This window comes from Heterodontus francisci, chromosome 5 (assembly GCF_036365525.1).
Source record: "Heterodontus francisci isolate sHetFra1 chromosome 5, sHetFra1.hap1, whole genome shotgun sequence".
Taxonomy (NCBI): domain Eukaryota; kingdom Metazoa; phylum Chordata; class Chondrichthyes; order Heterodontiformes; family Heterodontidae; genus Heterodontus; species Heterodontus francisci.
The window spans coordinates 152,584,836-152,599,482 of NC_090375.1; the positions used below are offsets into that span (position 1 = coordinate 152,584,836).

Here is a 14,647-nt window from a genome sequence, read left to right on the forward strand (position 1 = left end):
TTGTTGAAAAGTTAGTTTCACTTTTGGGTTGTTCAGGTACTGCTGGAGACTAGCCAGGACTACAGCCCAGAAAACTCTTGCTCTTGAAAAATAATTCTTGTGTCAAGTGAAACTCTAGTTTCTTAAAAATAAAAGAACTTTGAAGGAGTTGCAAATCAGTGTTTGGGAGCGAAAACCCTTGTTCCTGTTTATGTCTGCAGAGAAAGGAAAAGACCCAGAGAAAGAGAAGTTGCTACACCCTATGGAGAAACACTGCTTTGCTGAGAGGAAGCCTGAGCATTGTTGAAAGTGGCAAAATTCCTACTGTCGCCAGTCTCTAGAAAATCTCTGCCTCAAGTGAGAGCCCTGTGGCCTCTTGTATTTTTGCAAGTTCCTGAAATCTCAAGAAAGTTTCTACTTTAAGACCGCTACATTAAAAATTTAAATAGACCTGTTGCTACAATCATTTGCTGAAGGACCCGGAACAAACCCACCATCCAGTCCCTGTACACAATTGTATTTGGGAGAAATACAACAGGTAGTGCTTTTTTAAAAAAAAAAATATAAACATGCACACACACAAAACCCTCCACAAACACTTTCTCCCACTTAACCTGCAAAAATGTCTGTATCCCAGGGGCACGCATACCACAATATGGGAACTGCTGATGTATACAACACTTTCGACGAGGAAGTGGAAATGAGAGTTGGAGCAATGGTTAGAGAGAACAGAGGATTTGTGGATAAGTCATACATAAAAAGGCTGGGGGGGGGGGGGGGGGGCGGAAAAGAAAAGTAAATGATATTGAGGAATGGCCAGATGTTGATCATGTCAATGACCATTAGGTTAAAAAGTATTTAACTTGTCAGGTGGGAATGAAAGGAGCAGAAACTGGCACCTTAGTTCTTTGACATCTCTGCGATTTCCCTGCCGAAGGGCCTGTTTCAGTGCTGTATCTCTCTATGACTCTATATTATGCGCCTCGTCTACAACATTTTTAAGCCAGGTTTCCGTTTTTGCCATTACATCATACTCCCATGCTGCAATTTGTACTTGTAGCTCACCAACCTTACTCACTATACTTTGTGCTTTTATGCACATGCATTGTAATCCTGACTTTGCATTCCTCAAAGTCCTTCTCAATCCACTCCCATCTAATACAGAACTACTCCCTTCTCTAGCACTGTCTAACACTCACATTATGCATCTTATTCCTCTTTTTTACTGCTATATGCTAATGCCGATTCCCCTGCTAAATTTATTTTAAACCCCCCACAACCACACCAGTGAACCTTCCCACAAGGACATTGATTGCACCTCGACAGGGCTGGGACCAATCTCTTTTGAATAGGTGCCGCCTGCCCCAGGACTGGTCCCAATGCCCCAAGAATCATAAGCTCTCCCGCCGCCCAGTTACGACCAGGCGAAAAAAAGTATCTAGGGATCCCTCTCAGTCTTCACCTGGTCTTACCATAACAGGGTTTAGTTTTGAACAGTGTTTTTTTTAGCTCCCCCTTGGTGGATCCTTGTTCACCACTTAGCAATTATAAGGCAAAGAAACCTGCACAAACAGGCTCTTAGGTTGAAAGAAGAAAAGTTAAAATTGATTATATGTAAACTCTAATTCCATTGACACCTACAGATACACAACGCGCCCTTGCTAGCATGCATATGCAATACACACATGCAAATAGAGACAGAAAAAATAATAAGTGGAAAAGTTTGAAACAACATCTGAGGAGTTTTTGTTCTGGGTCTTCAACGTCACTGTACAGTCCTTGATCGTAGGTAGATCTTGATTTTTCTTGGGACCCAGTATTTTTCTTAAACCTTGTTCACTGGAGCAGACTTTTCTCTCCTGGGGATTCATGTGTCTTCAGTGGATTCAGATGCTTGTGAGAAAAAGAGATGGGAGCAGACATCAGAGATCTTTTCAGTCCAGGAGCAGAGAGACTTTCTGCATTCAAACTCTGTGGCCAGTTCAAAAGAAAACGCTGGAATAACTAGGTAGTCATGTGACCAGCTGGTCTAACCAGTCCTTGTGGATTGTATCCTTCTCAGCAGGCCCTGGAATGCACTTCCTCACCTTCAATGTCTGTCAGTATGTAAATGTTTTTTACCAGCCACGACTGATCTGTTTAACAAGTCATTTCCTCGCTCCGACAACCGTCAAAAATCGAAGTTAATGACAAAATTGATGTGCCTCATTCTTGACAGGTGGGGACCAAGCATGACATAATTAATATCTCCAGTCTTGCTCTGCTTACTTTATTACACTTGTTGTTAAACTATCCCGATTTAAAAATGTTCAATTTCCCAGCTCTTAATTTGAACCAATGCTCTTCCCTGCTGATCCCTCTCTTTAAAAACTCACCCAAATCAGTCCCAAAAGAATCCTGTCTCACAATCTCCTCTCAATAGCACCACACTTCTGCCATCCCTTCCAACTTCACCCGAACGGAGCCTGGTGGCGTGCAACCTCAGCTTTTGTTAGATCTTTGTGACAGCTATCGACCCCATATTTATTTATTCAGTCTGTTATCATCACTACCTTCTTACACTTGCAAAACCAGGCCTACATATGCCCAGACTTTACCAATTCCACTAGTGAAAATGTAATCCACATCCTCATCATTCCAATCAGTGGTTCAGACTTGTTTGGCTGAAGGACCCCTTTTCATATGGATCAGTATTCACAGCCCACCACCTAAAATTATAAATCCTCTCTTAAGCAGTCCCTCGGGAGCTAGGATGACTTTCTTCCATTCCAGGCTTGAGTCCTTAAGTGACGGAGTAGTCCAATTCTGGATCTGCACACTCTGCCACAGGTGGGGCAGGTAGTGTTTGGGGAGGCTCGTGAATGGGATGCTTGAAATTCCGAACGCTCCTTCTGCTGTTTGCACTTGGTCACTGCCTGGGCATGTCGACGTTGTTCAAACTGGCTGGCACCTTTGCGGATGCTTCTTCTCCATTTTGGGCAGACTCGGGCAAGAAATTCCCACGAATCAGTGGAGATGTCACATTTTTTTCAGGGAGACTTTAAGGACACCCTCGCAGCATTTCCTCTGCCCTCCTGGCTGAGACGGAGCTCAGAGTAGAAAGTTTGTTTTGGGAGACTTGTCAGGCATGCGGACAATGTGGCCCGCACAGCATAACTGATTAGCCATGACCAGTGTCTTGATACTGGGGGACCCTGAACTTCCGGTTGCTTGCCATTTCAACACTCCCCCCTGCTCTCATGTTCACATCTCTGTCCTGGGATTGCTGCAGTGTTCCAGTGAACATCAACGCAAGCTCGAGGAACAGCATCTCATTTACCGATTAGGGACACTACAGCCTGCCGGACTGAACATTGAGTTCAATAATTTCAGAGCATGACAGCCCCCCATTTTACTTTCATTTTTAGTTATTTTTTTCTTCCTTGTTTTTACATTCTTTTTTACATTTTTTACAATTTTTTTTTGCATTTATTTCATTTCATCTTAGTTTGTTCAGTTTGCTTACCCACTGTTTTTTTTTTCATGTTTGCACTTGCTGCTGTTCAATATTCAGTGTATTTACACCTAATCTGTACTAATGCTTTGTCTTTCAACACACCATTAACATATTGTTTGCCTTTGCTCCGTGACCTTTTGGTCAGCTATGTGGCCTGGTGCAATCTACACCTTCTCCTTTGTTATCTCTTGCCCCACCCCCACCTCACTTGTTTATAATCTGTGACTTTTCTAATATTTGTCAGTTCCGAAGAAGGGTCACTGACCCGAAACGTTAACTCTGCTTCTCTTTCCACATATGCTTCCAGACCTACTGAGTAATTCCAGCATTTCTTGTTTTTGTTTCAGATTTCCAGCATCCGCAGTATTTTGCTTTTATTGATACTGGGGGTGTTGGCCTGAGAGAAGACACTGATGTTGGAGCACCTGACCGGCCAGTGAATTTGCAGGATCTTGCGAAGGGACCACTGGTGATATCTCTCCAGGGCTTTGAGATGTCTGCTGTACAGTGCCCATGTTTCCGACGCATACAGGAGTGCAGGTAACATTGCGGCCCTGTAGACCAGGAGCTTGGTGCCAGGTTTTAGGTCTTATTCACCAAATACTCTTTTCCTCAGACCGAAAGCTGCCCTGGCACACTGGAGGCGATGTGGAATTTCATCAATGTCTGCCCTTGCTGAGAGGAGGTTCCCAAGGTATGGGAAGTGATTCACATTGTCCAATGGTTTGCCGTGGATCTTGATAGTCAGGAGGCAGTGTTGCGCTGCCAGAGCAGGCTGGTACAGGACCTTTGTCTTCCAGATGTTCATCTTGAGGCCCATTCTTTCATACGCCTTCGTGAATGCGTCGACGAGGGTTTGAAGCTGGACCCCGGAGTGTGCACATTCGTCAGTGTACTGCAGCTCAATGACAGAGGTTGGAGTGGCCTTGGTTCTGGACTGGAGGCGACACATGTTAAATAGTTTGCCACTCACAGTAGAGTAGATCTACTCCAGCAGGGAGCTTCAAGATGATGAGGTGGAGTGTTACAGCGAGGAAGAGGGAAAAGAGAATTGATGTGATGACACAGCCTTGCTTGACTGCAGTTTGTACTCAGATTGGGTCAGTGGCAAATCTGTTGGTAAGGATTATAGCTTGCATGTCATCGTGCAGCAGGTGGAGGATGGTGACGAATCTCTCCAGGCAGCCAAATTTGAGGAGGATGTTCCATAATCCCTCCCAGTTTATAAGAGTCGAAGGCCTCAGTGAGGCCATGTATAAAGGTTGCTGCTGCTCCCAACATTTTTCTTGGATTTGTCTTGTTGTGAGGATCATGGCCACTGTGCCTCCTGATGGACAGAATCCACATTGTGATTCTGGTAGGAGCTCTTCAGCCACGGGGAGGAGGCAGTCGAGAAGGACTCTTGCGATGACCTTCCGTGTGGCAGACAGCAGGATATCCCTCTGTAGTTACCAGAGTCAGTCTTGGCACCTTTTTTGAAGATGGTCACAATTACAGCATCTCAGAGATCCCCTGGCATGCTCTCCTCCTTCCAGATGAGGGAGACGAGGCAATGTATTTGTTAGGAGTGCCTCTCTGCTGTATTTTAAAACTTAGTCGGGAACTCCATCTACGCTGGCGGCCTTGTTTTTTTAAAGCAACTTTTTCAAATTGTAAATATGCTACAATACTTAACATGAAAATACTTGGTGTAAAGAATGTTTTACTAATTCTTTTAAGAAAGCAGGTATTTACTTACAGTTATCAGTGAAACGGGTGTGTCTGCTTCTCACTGCAGAGTCTGTGCATCCTTGCATGTAAAGGATGAATGAAGAACAGTAGTGAGAAAGGATCTTGGCTCCCAAGGTCATGAAGTACAATCAGCACAGATGGAGATTAGGAATAGCAAGTCAGAAAATGCTGGTGGGTGTAGTTTACAGTCGTTATACCATTGGACAGAGCAAACAAAATTATTAGAGCATGTAACAAAGGCAAAGTAATAACTGTGGATGACTTTAATCAGCATATAGACTGGACCAACCAAGTTGGCAAAGGTGCGCTGGAAGATGAGTTTGTAAAATGCTTTCATGACAGTTTCCTCGAGCAATATGTTGTGAAACCAACTAGGGATAAGGCTATTTTAGACCTAGTATTGTGTAATGAGGCAGGGTTAATTAGGAAACTCATTGTAAAAGATCCACTGGGAAATAGTAATACAATTCAATTCTAAATTAAGTTTGAAAGTGACAGTCCGATCACAAACAAATTATATAGGTCTGAGGGGAAAGCTGGCTAAGGTTGATTGGGATAAATAGACTAAAAAGTATGGCAATAAATAAAAAGCGGGAAACATCTGAAGAAAAAAATATCAATATTTAACAATTCAAAATGTTCAACAAATATATTCCATTGAAAATCAAAAGCACTGCACAAAAGATCCATCTGCAGCTTAGTAAGGACATTAAGGATAGTATTAAATTAAAAGAGGCTGATGAATCTTGCAAAGAATAGTAAGTCTGAGGATTGGGAGTCTTTTAGAAATCAAAGGGCCACCAAAAAGTTGATTTTTTTTTTTAAAAAGGAAAAATTAGAATGAGTGTTAAAAACTAGCCAGGAATACAAACGAATATTCTAACAGCTTTTACAAGTATATAAAATGGAGGAGAGTAGCTAAAATAAATATTGGTCCCTTGCAGGGGCAGACAGGAGAAATTATCATGGGGAATGAGGAAATGGTAGAGACATTCAACTGTTGAAGACACAATTAACATATCAGGAATCGAGGGTAACCTACAGCATAAAGAGAGTGAGGAAATTAGGGTAATTAATAGCAGCAGACAAATAGCATTGTAGAAGCTTGAGAGATGAAAACCTGACAAATTCCTAGGATTTGATGGCCTACATACGAGGGTTCTAAAAGAGACAGCTGCAGAGCAGACGTGTTAGGTTATCATTTCACAAAATGCCCTAGATTCTAAACAGTCCCAACAGATTAGAAGTTAGCAAATGTAACACCACTATTCAAGAAAGGAGGGAGAGAGAAAACGGCGACCAACAGACCAGTTAGCCTGATATCAATTGTCGGGAAAGTGCTGGAATCTATTAAGAAAGTTTTCACAATGCACTTAGAGAAGCAGAGTACGATGAGAACAATTCAACATGGTTTTATGAAAGGGAAATCGTGTTGGACAATTTTATTCGAATTTTTTTTTTTTTTAAAAAGAGGATGGGTAGATAAAAAGGAACCAGATGTGGTAAATTTGGATTGCCAAAAAGGCATTCGAATAACATGCCACACAAAAGGCTAATATGCAAGATAAGGACACATGGAGTTGGGGGTAATATATTAACAATGAATAGAGGATCGGTTAATGGATAGGAAGCAAACAGCTGGGATAAATCGAAGATTTTCAACTTGTAAGTCTGTGACTAGTGGTGTACAAGGATCAGTGATGGGCCCTCAACGACTTACAATCTACATTATTGACTCAGCCAAAGAGACCAAGAGTAATGTATCTTATGTTTGCTGATGACACAAAGGTAGGCAGGAATGTAAACTGTGAGGAGGACACAAAGAGGCTGAAAAGAAACATAGGCAGTTTAAGAGAGTGGGCAACAAGGTGACAGAGAATATACTGTAGGGAACGATAAGAATAGAAAAGCAGAATTTTTTTTTAAGGCATGAAACTGTAAATGTTGATATCCAGAGGGACTTGGGTGCACCTGTACAAATAAGCAGGCAGGTACAGCAAACAATTAGGAAGGCAAGTAGCATGTTAACCTTTATTGCAAGGGGACTGGAGTACAAGAATAAGGAAATCTTGCTCCAATTGGACAGAATGCACCTGGAATACTATATGCAGATTTGGTCTCCATATTTAAAAAGGGAGGATATACTTGCCTTGTAGGCTGTACAGCAAAGGTTCATTAGATTGGTCCTTGGGATGAGAGGGTTGCCCTATGATGAGAAGCTGAGTAAGTTGGGTCTACATTTGCTGGAGTTTAGAAGAATGAGGAGTGATCTCATGGAAACATACAAGATTCTGAAGGGGCTTGACAGGGTAGACACAGAGGTTGGTTCCACTAGCTGGGGAATCTCGAACATGGGAGCACAGACACAGGATAAGAGGACAATCCTTTAGGGCTGACAGGGGGTGAAATTTCTTAATTCAAAGGGTTGTGAATCTTTGGAATGCACAACCCCAGAGGGTTGTGGATGCACCATTACTGAATATATGTAAGGCTGAGACAGAGATTTTTGGTCACTCTGGCAATCAAGGGATATGGGGAGCAGGTGGGAAAATGGATTTGAAGGCAAAGATCAGCCATGATCATTTTGAATGGCAGAGCAAGTTCAAGGGGCCATTTGGTCTACTTCTGCTGCTTTTGTTCTGTTCTCCTCTCCTAGGGACACAGTCAGCCCACTCTGCAGCCACACTCCACCCCTGCCTCCCAGCTTGTATTTCACATTATTTCCTAGACCCTCTGCAAAGTCTCTACAGACCCCCCTATGGGTGCACAGCCCAAGTTAGACAGTCACTGACATAAAAGGATGAATTTCTCAAATTCAATCACTGCCAGTATCCATCTACACCCCTCACAAATTCAATTAACCCTGAAAGCCATAGTCCAGGTCCTTTCCTAAAAGGTCCAGCACACCTATTAACCCCATCCAGCTCCACCACTATCTTGCTGTGTCCCAGCCAACAGACTTCAAGATTCTTATTTCCATATCAATTCAGACTATCTTTAGTCTATTTAGATAATATTGACCAGTCAACCCCTGCCTCTCAAAAGAACATTTTTTCCCCAACATACGAAGATGTTTTACAAATATATAAAGAGCAAAACGATAATTGGAGAATATGATCTACTGGAGACCGAAAAGACAGCCTGTGTGTGAAAGTGGAAGATGTGGGCATGTTTTTTTAAATGCAACAGACTTTGTGTCATATCTTCACAAAAGAGGAGGACAGTGCAGACATTGCAGTTAAGCAGGAGAGTGAAATATCGGATGGGATAAAGACAGTGAGAGAAAATATTAAAGAGGTTTAGCATCTTTAAAAGCAGATACAGCACCAGGGGAGGAAATGTTTGCCAGGCTAAGAGAAGCAAGGGAGGGAATAGCAGGGGCTCTGGCTTTTGACCATCATTTTCCAATCCTCTCCAGCAACAGGCATGGTGCCAGAGGGCTGCTAACATTGTACCCTTTAAAAAGGGATAAGTAGGTTGGTCAGGCAATCTAACCTGAGTGGTGGGCAAATTATTGGAAAAATTGAAGGACAGTATTGTCACTTAGAAAAGCATGAAATAAAGGTAGCATGTCCATATGGATTTTAGCAAAGCTTTTGACAAGGCCCCACACGGCAGACTGATCAGAAAAGTAAAAGCCTCTCGGATATAAGGGAAAAGGGGCAAGTTGGATTCGCCAGCGGCTCAATGACAGGAAGTCAAGGGTAATGATTGGCAGGTATTTTCATGACTGGAAGGCCACTTCCAGTGGGGTTCCACAGAACTCAGCACTAGGTCTCTTGCTTTTTTTGGTACATATCAATGCTTTAGACTTAAATGTCAGAGGCCTAATTAAGAAGTTTGCAGATGATGTGTGTGTGTATATATATATATATATATATATATATATAAAAAAAAAAAAAATCGCCCATGTGGTTGATCGTGAGGAAGAAGGCTGTAGACTGCAGGAACAGATCAATGGACTGATCAGGTGGACAGGAAAATGGCAAATGGAATTCAATTGCGAGAAGCATGAGGCAAGGCATTTGGGGAGGGCAAGCAAGGTAAGGCAATAAACAATAAATGGTAGATACTGAGAAGTGAAGAACAGCATGACCTTGGACTGAAGGTAGACAGATCCCTGAAGGTAGGAGGACAAGTAGATAAAGGTGGACAAAGAAAAGCGTTTTAGATGCCTTCTTTATTAGCAAAGATCTAGGATCCAAGCGCAGGGAGGTTATACTGGAACTGTATAAAACACTAGTTAGGCCACAGCTGAAGGACTGCATACACTTCTGGTCACTGCATTGTAGGAAGGATGTGATTGCACTCCAACGTTTGCAGAGGAGATTTACAAGGGTGTTGCCAGGATTGGAAAATTTGAGCGGTAAGCAAAGATTGGATTGGATGGGGTTGTTTTCTTTGGAGGAAGCCGAGGAGAGATTTAAATGAGGTTTATTAAATGAGTTGTCCTGACAGAAGGGCCCAATTCCCTGAGCAGAGGGATCAATAACCCAGGCATATATTTCAAGTAATTGGCAGAAGCATAAGAGGGGAGTTGAAAAGAAATTTATCACATAGAGGGTCGTGGAGGTCTGAAACTCACTGCCTGAAAGGGTGGCAGGGGCAGAAACCCTCTTCTCGCTTAAAAAGCACTTGAAGTGCCATAACCTACAAGGCTATAGACCAAGAAGTGGAAAAGTAGGATCAGGTTGAATAACCCAAATTTTAGCTGGCATACATAATGGGTAGATAAGCCTAAAGGCCTGCTCAGGTATGCAATTGAAACCTGACCCAAGCCAGACAGAACTACAACCAACCCAAACCTGACTAGAGTCCTTTGATTTTTTTTTTCCCCAGCACCCGACCACCAGAATGAAGTTGATTATATCAAAAAGCAGTTCTGCTCTACCTCGAATGGAATCGCTCACTGCAAACTAGTGCGGAGTCCAGATGCACGTGTCCCATCCTGACTGTTCTAATTTTGAAGCTTTTCCCTCCCCTCCAAATCACACACCATCCTGACTTGGAACTATATCGCCGTTCCTTCACTGTCGCTGGGTCAAAATCCTGGAACTCCCTTCCTAACAGCACTGTGGGTATTTCTTTCTTTTGGGCCTCCTTATCTCGAGACACAATGGATACGCACCTGGAGGTGGTCAGTGGTTTGTGAAACAGCGCCTGGAGTGGCTATAAAGGCCAATTCTAGAGTGACAGGCTCTTCCACAGGTGCTGCAGAGAAATTTTTTGTCGGGGCTGTTGCACAGTTGGCTCTCCCCTTGCGCCTCTGTCTTTTTTCCTGCCAACTACTAAGTCTCTTCGACTCGCCACATTTTAGCCCTGTCTTTATGGCTGCCCGCCAGCTCTGGCGAACACTGGCAACTGACTCCCACGACTTGTGATCAATGTCACAGGATTTCATGTCGCGTTTGCAGAAGTCTTTAAAGCCGAGACATGGACAGCTGTGGGTATACCTACCCCAAATGGACTGCAGCGGTTCAAGGCAGCAGCTCACCACCACCTTCTCAAGGGCAATTAGGGATGGGCAATAAATGCTGTCCTGACCAGTGACGCCCACATCCCATGATTGAATTTTTTTTAAGTGACCAAAAAAGACAGCACTGTGACCGACCTAGCCCAACCCGACCCCGAATGCCAGACCCAGAAGAGACCCGAACCGAGCCTGACACATGTCGTCGTGTCTGGTAGCTATACTCTAGATAGAAATGTATATGCAGAAGGAGCCTACGTTCCAAAAACACATGCAAATCTTTTCTTTGCTACCTTTCTCTCTGCTTTCAGAGCGTCTGAGAAAGCCATCACTTCAATTTTGCCTTAAATCTCCCCTAACAACTTTCTTACTGGTTCATGTACACATTCATTCTGGGTGATAAAGGTCTCCAAGGCATTCTATTTCACAAAAAGAATGTTTTATTTTTAAAAAAATGTCCTGTTACTAATCCATAAATTCAGACTCTGCAGAAGCATGGCAATAACCTGTACACCCAACCCCCACCACCCCTCCACAATTCAGTCTGGCCTGCACACAAGATTGACAGCAATACAAAACTGTAATTACAATATAACTACTGTAACTTGATTGCTTACACAATTTTAATTTTCATGCAGCCAACAGAAACTCCTTGCAACACCATACACAGGAGACAGAAACACACTGTTCACCAACAGAATAACATATCTTAAGTAGCATTCAAGAACAATTTATGGCAGAGGCTGCATTGTTTGATACTAAGCCATGAACTCAAGATTCATAGTTTTAACAGAAAGGTGAGCAGAATCACGTGATCCCAAAACACTGGAAAAACCCGATTTACCTACAATTAAAGTGCAGTAAAATGGAATTTAATTCACTAATAGCAGTGGCCTTAGTTATCACTTCTGTAGATTTCAGCAAATGAACCATTACTTAGTATTGTGCAGCTATTCAAATAAGCTTTTCTTACCGTTAAATGTTTCTTTCCATCCCCTCAAATTTTTGCTCCTTTTACAATGTCACTCCCCTTCCACCAACCCACAAATTTCCTGATAACTCGGGCAATCCAACAACTTCTCCAGAAGTTCCGCCAATGCATCTTATCAGCCAGTTAGAATGGTCACCCTGAATCATTTTGGTCAAACTTTTTTTCTTCCCCTATAGGGAATCTGAGTATTTTGGACAGTTCTCCTGATGACATGGCACAAATGAAAAATATTGCCATGTCACACAGGTCATAGACAGTTGTGCATTGCACTGCTCTATAGCACTGCTCCATAGCACAGCACACCAGTGTATGTGATGTACTACATAGCCAAATTATTTGAAGTAACAAGAAAAAGGACAGCAAACTAAAGGCTCACAAATTATTTAGGCAGCTTCACTTTAATTCCCAAAACGTCATGCAAAACTGGCAAAGTAGACAGAATATGAACTGTGCAACTATGAAGATTTTCAGATCATAACAAAGTTGCCACTTCAAATCACAGAAAATGTGCACCAATCTGTTACATTGATTGTATTTCCAGTGTAACAAATATGTGAATTTGTCAATCAGCAAATAGGGCATATTTGTCCTTAAACTTGCCTATTAATTATTGAGCTATTTCATTGAGCATATAGAAAGAAATTTGCAGAACGAGTGTTTAAAGAAAACATCTAACATTCTTGGTTCTATGGTGGACATAAAAATTGACCATTTCAAAAGTCAATTTGGCAAAAATGAAACCTTTTCGTTCTGGCAACTCAAAACATGGAATTTCAAGGAAAGCAAGGTCGGAGACTTCGAATGCCGAGCTGGATTCTGCAACTACTTTCGCTACTTATTTTGTTCTAAATTTGGACCACAAGGTACCATTTTCCATCGACACGCTCATACGTATCACTGATGAAATTAATTACCCTGCAAAAAACTTCCACTACCGTCAACAGTCTTTGATCTGTTACAATAGTTCACTGAACTGCCAATACAATGTTTCATCTATACATACAATGCAAGAAGAAACTCAAGCTCACTCCAAGATACATATTTAACATTTCCTAACTATGGAAATAACATCGTCCCATTATAACTAAATCAAACTAGTATTTTGAGTATTGACGCCACGACAGCAATATGGATACTGGCAGAATCCACGATTCGAGATACAGTGCAACAGTTTGAAGGTCACAAGACACTGCAGCAACGATGGATACGAACATTTGTAGATTCTACTATCCCAAAAGCGGCGCAACATTTTGTATGTTATCCAAGGATATCGACACTAGGAACTGAACTACGGTGCAACTCGCCAACTCAAATACATCAGAGAATCAACAAATCTTGCACATTTCAACCCAGGCACTTCACCCATTCACCGTCCCAAATAGATCTTAATGATGCCTCGAGTCCCTGGACAAATTCAGAATCTCGCCCATGTAATCTCCCGACCGACTTCCGGAAATCTCCGCCTGTTATTCGCACATTTATTACAATGTTCTCGCCATGTACCCTTGCAGACAATAATTCCAACAATCACAACAGCTCCCAGACGAGGTTCCACCTACTGCCACAAGCAAGCCCTGCCCCACAACAGCTCAGTTGCTTTAAGGATTCTGCTGCAAGTTCCGGAAGATTTGGGGTCAGGCAGCAGAACATGAAGCTTGAAGGGGCGGGTGTATAACAGGATGATAGATGGGACTCGGCGGGGCGCAGGGAATCATTTCAGCAGCCTTACTGAGCTCTGCGTCCCTTTACCTTGAAGTTGCTGGAGTTCACCCATCCCGTTAGCTCATCCACGATATCGTCCAGCGCCCGTTTCTGGTCGTGATCCACGTCCGTGGACCTCCTGGGGTCGCCCAGATAATCTATCAACTCCTGGCCGACCTGTAGTCGCCGACTGACATCTCTCTGCGCCACCTGCTCCGAGAAGTAGTCCAAGCTGCATTCGGGCTCCATGTCTATCAGGGCTGAGAGAAAAGTTACACTAGACAACCTCCAACCCACCACCTGCCTCTACTTCAGACGATACTTTCCACCTCCAAAGGAAAGAAGGGGTTGAGCGGGTGTACGCTGTCTTTGTCCGCCAACCCTGCTGTAGCCCTCGATTAAGTAGCGAGCCCGTCGCCCTGGTCCAGGCCTTTTACTCCTCACTCCTTCCAGACTCTTCACGGCTGCTCCTCCTTTCAGCAACTCTAGCCGTAAGAAGCGCCTCCTCACGCCGGGTTCGTCCAATCTCTTTTTTATTTCCTCCCTTCAACTCTGTAATTCGCCCTTAAAACGGATTATAAATAAACCAGTGCAGGCATCGCTCCAGCAAGTGACGAGCTCCTACGTCTTCCGATGGCAACACGCCCGTCCGCCCTGTTAACCCGCCCTACGCAGCGGCGATATGAGCGAGCACGCAGACCGGAGGGGCCGCTCTGACGGAACAATCGTTCAACTCCGCTCGCAGCCGCTCTGCGTTTGAAAATAAACGAAGGAAAGACACCGGGGTCCTGCGCAGCGCAGAGGCGTCCGACACACTGCCTCTGAAATAGCTTGCTGCAACGGCAACAAATAGAGAACTACCTATTGCAGGTATTTAATTTACTAATGATTCACGATATTAAACTGGAAGCAACTTCAGAAAACAATAAAGAGCCTAAGCACTAATGGGAGGGACCCATTTAATACCTACGCACGCGCCTGGAATACCGTATCTTCGGTAGCCATGGAAACCGTACACAGGCGGTAAGTCTGGACATCATGGACATTGATGACTGTATGGGTGCCATTTCCTGCTCCCGCCCCGAACTGGAAAACTTTGTCAACTTTGCTTCCAATTTCCATCCTTCTCTCACCTTTGCATGGTCCATCTCTGACACTTCCCTTCCCTTCCTAGACTTCTCTGTCTCCATCTCTGGGGATAGGTTGTCTACCAATATCCGTTATAAGCCCAACGACTCCCACAGCTCTCTCGACTACACTTCTACACACCTTGCCTCCT

The 14,647-nt window shown here is 43.4% G+C and overlaps 1 protein-coding gene across 10 annotated transcripts in view; it reads right to left on the reverse strand.

The window, feature by feature from the left end:
- Nucleotides 1–14,143, reverse strand: part of clasp2 (cytoplasmic linker associated protein 2) — a 673,953-nt gene extending 659,810 nt beyond the window's left edge. For 5 of the 10 annotated variants that reach the window (XM_068032255.1, XM_068032249.1, XM_068032252.1 and 2 more), the window contains exon 1: nt 13,417–14,139. In XM_068032255.1, the coding sequence (XP_067888356.1) occupies nt 13,417–13,617 (201 nt within the window). In that variant the 5' untranslated portion in view covers nt 13,618–14,139. Of the gene's footprint in view, nt 1–13,416 lie in introns of all 10 variants that reach the window. The other 5 variants (XM_068032248.1, XM_068032247.1, XM_068032246.1 and 2 more) reach the window with 2 other exon arrangements.
- Nucleotides 14,144–14,647: the final 504 nt, after the last annotated feature.